Source organism: Lagenorhynchus albirostris, chromosome 11, assembly GCF_949774975.1.
Source record: "Lagenorhynchus albirostris chromosome 11, mLagAlb1.1, whole genome shotgun sequence".
NCBI lineage: Eukaryota > Metazoa > Chordata > Mammalia > Artiodactyla > Delphinidae > Lagenorhynchus > Lagenorhynchus albirostris.
In genome coordinates, this window is record NC_083105.1 from 24,853,080 (window position 1) to 24,861,280 (window position 8,201).

Below are 8,201 nucleotides of genomic sequence, written 5' to 3' on the forward strand. Positions count from 1 at the left end.
CTGCTGCTATGAACATTGGGACTATACTCTTTGTATGCATTTTTTAAAATTGACTTTATTTTTTAGAGTAGTTCTAAGTCCACAGAAAAACTGAGCAGAAAGTATAGAGATTCCCTGTATACCCCCGTCTCCCGCACAGGCACAGCCTCCTCCATTATCAACATCACCCACCAACGTGGTACATTTGTTAACAATTAATGAACCTACACTGACACATCATTATCACCCAGTGTCCATAGTTTACATTAGTGTATATCCTTGGTGTTGTCCATTCTATGGGTTTGGACAAATGTATAATGACATGTATCCGCCATTGTATCATACAGAGTAGTTTCCCTGCCCTAAAAATCGTCTGTGCTCTGCCTGTTCATCACTCCTTCCCCACTAACCCCAGGCAACCATTGAACTTTTTACTCTCTCCATAGTTTTGCCTTTTTCAAAATGTCATATAGTTGGAATCATATATATGTAGCATTTTCTGATTGGCTTCTTTCACTTAGTAATCTGCATGTAAGATTCACCCATGTTTTTTCCATGGCCTGATAGCTCATTTTCTTTTAGCATTGAATAATATTCCATTGTCTGTATATACCACAGTTTATCAGTTTACTTACTGAGAGACATCTTGTTCGCATCCTAGTCTTAGCAATTTGAGTAAAGCTGCTATTAACATCCATGTGCAGATTTTCATATGGACATAAGTTTTCAACTCCTTTGGGTAAATACCAAGGATCACAACTGCTGGATTATATGGTAAGAGTGTGTTCAGTTTTGTAAGAAAACATCAAGCTGTCTTAAAAAGTGGCTGTACCTCTTTGCATTTCCACCAGCAGTGAATGAGAATTTTCCTATTGACCCACATCCTTGTCAGCATTTGGTGTTCTCATTGTTCTGGATTTTGGTCATTCTAATAGGTGTGTAGTGGCATCTCATTGTTTTAACTTGCATCTTCCTGATAACATACGATTTAGAGCATCTTTTCATATATGTATTTGCCATTTGTATATCTTCCTTGGGTAGATGTCTGTTAAGGTTTTTGGCTCATTTTTTAAATCAGGTTGTTTGTTTTCCTAACGCTGAGTTTCTAGAGTTCTATGTATGTTTTGGATAGTAGTCCTATCAGATATGTCTTTTGCAAGTATTTTCTCCCAGTCTGTGGCTTGGCTTTCATTCGCTTGACAGTGTCTTTCACAGGGCAGAAATTTTTTATTTTAATTAAGTCCATTTTATCAGTTCTTTCTTTCATGGATTATGCCTTTGGTGTTGCATCTTAAAAGTCATTGCCAAACCCACGGTCATCTAGATTTCTCCTACATTATCTTCTAGGAGTTTTACAGCATACAACATTTAGGTTTGTGATCCATTTTGAGTTAATTTTGGGGAAGGGTGTAAAAGTCTGTGTCTAGATTCAATTTTTCACATATGCATGTCCAGTTGTTCCAGCACTATTGTTAAAAAGACTGTCTTTGCTCCATTGTATTGCCATTACTCCTTTGTGAAAGACCAGTTGACTATATTTATGTCAGTCTGGGCTCTTTATTCTGTGCCTTTGATCTATTTGTCCATTCTTTTGTCATACCACGCTGTTTTGGTTAGTGTAGCTTTATAGTAAGTCTTGAAGTCAGGTAGTGTCAGTCCTCCAACTTTGTTCTTCTTCAGTATTGTTTTGCCTATTCTGGGTCTTTTGCCAACATGAATATTTTTCATTTCATTTTCATAACAACTGAGATGGGTAATATTAGTATCCAAAATATACAGTTGATGAAACTGAGGCAGGGTGCATCTATGCTCGTAACCAGTATATTACTGGGCCTTCCGGTCCTCTGGAATATGAACTCCCTGAGGGCAAGGACCTCATGTATATTATTCATTGCCCAGCCCCCAAGAGTAGTGAATGTCTAGTATATGTCAGTACTCAATACATACTTGTTGAAAGAATGAATGAATGAATATAAACGACTAGGGAAAATAATTCCTTGTTCTTATTTTTTTTGCTTTTCTATAGAGAGTTCCAGGGTTCAAATACCCAGTCAGTTTAGGGCTATGCTTCCTACATGGTTTCTGATCAGAATTCAAAGGGTAGCAGATCACTGCCTGTTTTGTTCACTCATTTAGTTAATATTTACTCCTTCTCCCTCTCTCGGAAATTATTAATGCTTCTAGGAAAAATCCAAATTTCTCTTAGCAGTCGTCCAATCCTATCTCATAAATTTCTAGAAAAGAATGGTGTTATGGACTGAATGTGTGCATCCCCTCAAAATTCATATGTTGAAGCCCTAATCCACAGTGTAGCTGTATTTGGAGAGGGAGACTCTAAGGAAGTAATTAAGGTTAAATGAGGTCATAAGGGTGGGGCCCTAGTCCACTGGGATTAATCCATTCTAAAAAGAGACACCAGAGAGCTTGTTCTCTCTCTCTCTCTCTCTCTCTCTCTCTCTCTCTCTCTCTCTCTCTCTCTTTCTCTCTCTCTCTCTCTGTCTCTCTAACTGGCTCCCCCCCACAGCCCCGTCTCTGTCTCTCTGTGCTTGCACAGAGGAAAGGCTATATGAGAACTAAGTGGACATCTGCAAGCCAGGAAGAGAGCTCTCACCGGAAACTGATCCTGCCAGACCCTTGTCTGGGACTTTTAGCCTCCAGATCTGTGAGAAAACAAATTTCTGTTGCTTAAGCCACCCAGTCTATGGTATTTTGTTACGGCAGCCCAAACTGACTAATTAGTAATTACTAGTTAGTAATTAGTAGCCCAAGCTGACTAATACAGACAGGAAGCTAAAAGGACTGAAGATGGCTCTAGTATCAATATTTACCATGTACATGTTGGGGTATTAATGGAATAACCTCAACAAAAACATGTCAATTAATTCATTCAGGTAATTAAATGATAATGACTGAGTGACAAGGGAAGGGGGGTACAGGGTACTCCTACCTTCATGGACTGATTAATAATATTTAGGGGTAGGAAAATATATACATGTACCATGTAGTAAATAACCACGCCAAATAAAGAGTGTGGCAAATACAGCCCATAGAAGTTTAAAAAGGTAAATGTGTTTTGCTTTGTTTGTTTGTTTTACCCTTTTCACGTTCATTTGCTGCTTCATGAAATGCTATAGTATTAGAATAAATATAATGAATCCGAGAAATTCACCAAGTCTTGATAGAATTCTTAAATTATGTAGATGAAAGAGTTAATTCTTCCAAACCTTACAGATGAGATAATGATGAGTAGGTTTGTTACTCATAAAAGAAAAATACCAGCTTTGTTAAATCAATCAAGGTTATATAATAAGAGATTTTTTTTTTAAGTATACCATAAGTTCAAGTTAAGACTGCTCATTGGGAATGGCTTACATAATAATTAAATACGGAAAATATAATACATACTATGTAATGTACATCATTTAAGAAAAGAATGTTAATATATTTTGGTTTGCTATTTGCTTATAGTTGCTGTTGGATACTTAGAATTTTCTAAAACAAAAATCATAACTGTATAAACAGAATATCAAAATTTCATGTGCTTATAACAAAAGCATACCTTTAAAATATATCACACTCTAAATATATCACACTGTAAATTTAAGGACATTGCTGATATGATCAAAATCTATATTTTAGGGGCTTCCCTGGTGGTGCAGTGGTTGGGAGTCCGCCTGCCGATGCAGGGGACGCAGGTTCATGCCCTGGTCCGGGAGGATTCCACATGCCATGGAGCGGCTGGGCCCGTGAGCCATGGCTGCTGAGCCTGCGCGTCCGGAGCCTGTGCTCCGCAACGGGAGAGGCTACAACAGTGAGAGGCCCGCGTACCGCAAAAAAAAAAAAAAAAAATCTATATTTTAGATAAAATGAACTTTTATGCTTACAGAAGTTCCTATAGTTATAAAAAGAAACAATTTTGGATTTTAAAAAATAACCATCTGTCAAATATGTTATAAAAGCAGCTCCTACCTCCTGTACTCCTGACTGGTCTCCACATTGCCATCATTGCCCCATTTGGACAAAGTCACCAAAATATTTTAAAACAACAATCACATAAGGTTACTTCTTTGCCAAAAACTAGGCAATGGTCTCTAAATGCACACTCTATAAATGGCCTCTAAAACCTTCCACAGCCCTACCTACTCCTCTAATCTCATCTCATACCACTGCACCCACACTCTCCACACTGTGCTAGACAGGCCTCTGTCCATTCCTCCAAAGGCCCCCGACTCTTTCCTGCCAAGATCGTCCCACATGCTTGTTCTCTCTGTTTATCCTCTCTCCTTGCTGGTTGACTGCCAGGCACGGGCTTTCTCTAGTTGTGGCGAGCAGGGGCTACTCTTCATTGCGGTGCGAGGGCTTCTCATTGCAGTGGCTTCTCGTTGCAGAGCACAGGCTCTAGGGCTTCAGCAGTTGTGGCATGTGGGCTCAGCAGTTGTGGCCTGTGGGCTTTGGAGCACAGGCTCAGTAGTTGTGGCGCACGGGCTTAGTTGCTCTGTGGCATGTGGGATCTTCCTGGACCAGGGCTCGTACCCGTGTCCCCTGCATTGGCAGGCAGATTCTTAACCACTGCGCCACCAGGGAAGCCCTACTGCCAGCATCCTTCTAATCTCAGCTTAATGTCACCTCCCTCACCATTCCTTTGAAGGCAGGTCTCCATTGTGTTGCCGTTAAGCCTGTGCTCAAGTGTTATCTACTCCAACCACCTTATTGAAAATTGCAACCTCCTGTCTCCCACTCCATAACCCTTCCTCTCTTTTTCTCCCTAGCATTTATCATTTTCTAGGTCACCATAAAATTACTTCTTTTATATGTTTATTGTCTATTTACCCCTCTAGAATATAAGCACCAAGAGAGCAGGGATTTTTGTCTGGTTCATTGCTGTATCCCCAGCACTTAGTGCAATACCTGGCACATATAAGCTCTCAGTAGCTTCTTCATAGCCCTTGTTTGTGTGTTGACTTAGTGACTCATTAAAAGCCTATCTCCCTCTCTATGAGCACAGATTCCCATATCTATTTTGTTTATCACTGTATAACCCATGACTAGTGCAGGCCCTGGCATATAGTAGGCACTCAATAAAAAATTATTCTGTAAATAAATGGCTAAATATGTGAGAGGTTAGATGGCAAAGGTCCATGTCAATCCTTAATGTTTGTGACTCTCTGTTTAAAGATGGGGCAGATACTGTACTTACCAGTTGACCCAGGTCTACAATTATTGAGAATGCAAGGGTAATTCTTGAATTCTTTCAATGCCAAATATTCACTGAATGTTCACTATGTCCCAACCCTCAGGGTAGGTGTTAGAGCAATGAAAAAGAGGCTCATCGTCATCAGGGAGCTTACACATTCTAATCAGGGAGATAGACAGTACACAAGAAAAGAAATAAATACAAGTATAAATTGATGGGTGAAACTGCATTTGATATGAAAGGCCACTCTAAGGAGGTAACAACTGAGCTAAGACCTGAAAGAAGAGAAGGAGCCAGATATTTGAAAAGTTAAGAAAAGAACATTTCAGACAAAGGAGGCATCAAATATAAAGTCCCTGGGGTGAGAAACAGAAGGATCTGTTTCCCTATAAAGTCCTGAGACAGAAGTGAGGGATGAGCTGAAATGAGAGAGGCAGGCAAGGCCAGAGCCTCAGACCCTGGAAGACACCAGAAGTAGTCTTAATTTTATTCTAAAAGCAAAGGGAAACAAAAGTCTTTAGATAGGGGAGTGGGTGATTTATTTATAAAGGTTACCCTGACTGCTATGTGAAGGATAGATTTGAGACTCAAGTAGCTGCAGGGAAAATTTGAGATGGTGACGGTTTGAACTGGACTGTTGGTAGTGGAGAAGGGAAGATAAACTGCTATCTAAGTCTCCAAAACAGAAACATTTTCAATATAAATATATGTAGCTTAGCTACATAATGTGCTTTCCTTAGTCAATTCTTGGTTCTCATCTTACTTGGCCCATCAGCATGATTTGCCACAGTTGATTGATCATTCCTTCCTTCTTAAAACACTTTCTCTACTTGGCTTCCAGTACACCACACACTTACTGGTTTTCCTCTACCTCTTTAGCTACTCCTTCTTAGTCTCTGCCAGTTTCTTCTTATCTTCCCAACTTGTCAATGTTGGAGGGCCCCAGGGTTAAGTCCATGGACCCTCCTCTTCTCCATCTACGCTCACGCCCTTAGCTATTCCATCAAATGTCAAAGCTTAAATATCATCAATATGCTGATGAATCCCAGTGTACTTCTCCTCTGACCTCCAGACTCAAATGTCCAACTACCTACATAATAACTCTGCCTGGATGGTGAATTACATCTCAATCTTAATATATCTAAAAACTAAACTCTTCATCTCCCTCACTTCTGCCCGAAACCTGTCCTTCCCACAGTCACAATCCCACCCCAGGACCTTTACACTTGCCATTCTCCCTGAGTGGCCGACTCTTTCTACAGAAATCCTCATCACTTACTACCATAACATCTTCTCATCTTTCTCAAAGGTCACTTTTCCTGACTTTCCTTGACCATGCTCCCTGCCATCCCACTTTAAATTATAACACCCATCTGATATCCTCATCTTCCTCCCTGCTCTAGTTTTCTCCCTAGCACTTATCTCCTTGTAAAATAATTTCCTTACATATTGGTTTAGTGGCTGTCTGTAGTCACAAAAATACATGCTCCATGAGGCTATGAATTTGTATATCTTTTAACTTGATGTTTTCCTAGTTCCTGGAATAGAACCTGATATTTAGGAGGTGCTCAATAAATATGTAGTTAAAAGCATGAATGAATAATAAACATAAGTTAAAACTATTTCTTCATATTAAATACATGGATGAAAAATATAAGATGAAGCTATTGGCTATTCTGGTATTCTTTGCCACTTGTCTACACTTCTGGCTGTTCAGTTTGCAGTGTGTTTTGACTGGGAAAGAAAGATGGTAACACAAACAGGAAAGAACCTTAAAAACAGGTAGTCTGCAGTTCAAGATAACAACATGGTGATAGAATCCAAAAAAAGGCAAACGTGCAAAATGAGTCACAAAATCAAGAAAGTCACTGTGATCCTAGTAACAATATAAAAAGGAATAAAGTACAAATGTTCACAGAATGACATACTTCATGGCATCAAGAATTAACTTTTTCATGAACCTGAGCTACCTCAAAGTTATTCCTTTTCCTCCATATACAAAAGTGTACCCACAACATGGAAAGTTGTGAAAACTGTGAGTGAGCCAAAAATTTATTGGCATGGATTAGCAATTAGAAGACACTCAGAAACAGAAATGGCGAGTTATGAAACATTTCTTTGTTGATTTTTATTCTGACCCGAGCAGGAAGCCAAGATACATTTACCAGGAATTAAGGATTGTAATAGCGATGAGTCTCCACTTCTTAAACTTTGTTTATATCTCCAGGGCCCTTTGGCCAAGTTCTGAGTCCGCCACACTGACCCAGCTCCGGGACCACCACCTGCATCCTCAAAAGCATCACCTCCTTTGGCCCCGGGAGTTGCCCTTCTCCAGACAGCGCCCGCCCCAGAGCCCTGCCTCTGCTTACCAACGCCGGTGGAACTCATGCTCCTGTTCCTCCGTTGTAGCTAAAGCCGTCTTTCTCTTCATAAAGCCTAGCAACTCCTGGATCTCCTTCTCACAGGAGGCCAGGAGTGGGTTTTTAGCGTCCAGCGGCCCATAAAACACTGCGAGGGGCAACAAGTCCTCGCGGCAGGTCGAGCGAGGCTGTGGGCTGAGAGAGCTCGCCTTTGACTCCACGGGGAACTTTGAGATCGCAGTCGAGGTCGGGGGCGGGGTCGGCGGCGGTCCTGGCGGCGACACAGATGTGGGAGACACGTTGGATGGAGAGGTCGAACAGGTGCCTTGCGCCGCCATGTTGACCAGACCCGGGCCTGACCAAGAGTGTGTGTACACGCGGTTGCCTGGCGACGGTCTCGTGGCAACCAGGCATCCCACGCGCTCTCGGGAAAACACAGCGGCCCCTGGAGGGCAAAGGAAGAAAAAACCCGGTCCAGAAAGCAATGTTGCTCCTGAGGTGCTTTTGCTCTCTGGCTCATCGCTGTATGAGATGAGAAAGGAGAGAAGGTTCTGGGCAGAGAGCGAATAGGAGTGCCAGAAACTTAGGATCACAAATCCAAACTATACTTTTTCCATTTCGACCACTTAATAATGATGATCATTAATATGTGCCAGGTATTGTTCTGA

General features: G+C 41.1%; 1 protein-coding gene across 2 annotated transcripts in view; it reads right to left on the reverse strand.

Moving 5' to 3' along the window:
• The window catches only part of CFAP54 (cilia and flagella associated protein 54), a 301,163-nt gene extending 293,292 nt beyond the window's left edge, over window positions 1-7,871 (reverse strand). For both annotated transcript variants that reach the window (XM_060164794.1, XM_060164793.1), the window contains exon 1: window positions 7,543-7,871. In XM_060164794.1, the coding sequence (XP_060020777.1) occupies window positions 7,543-7,871 (329 nt within the window). The remainder of the gene's footprint in view (window positions 1-7,542) is intronic.
• Window positions 7,872-8,201: the final 330 nt, after the last annotated feature.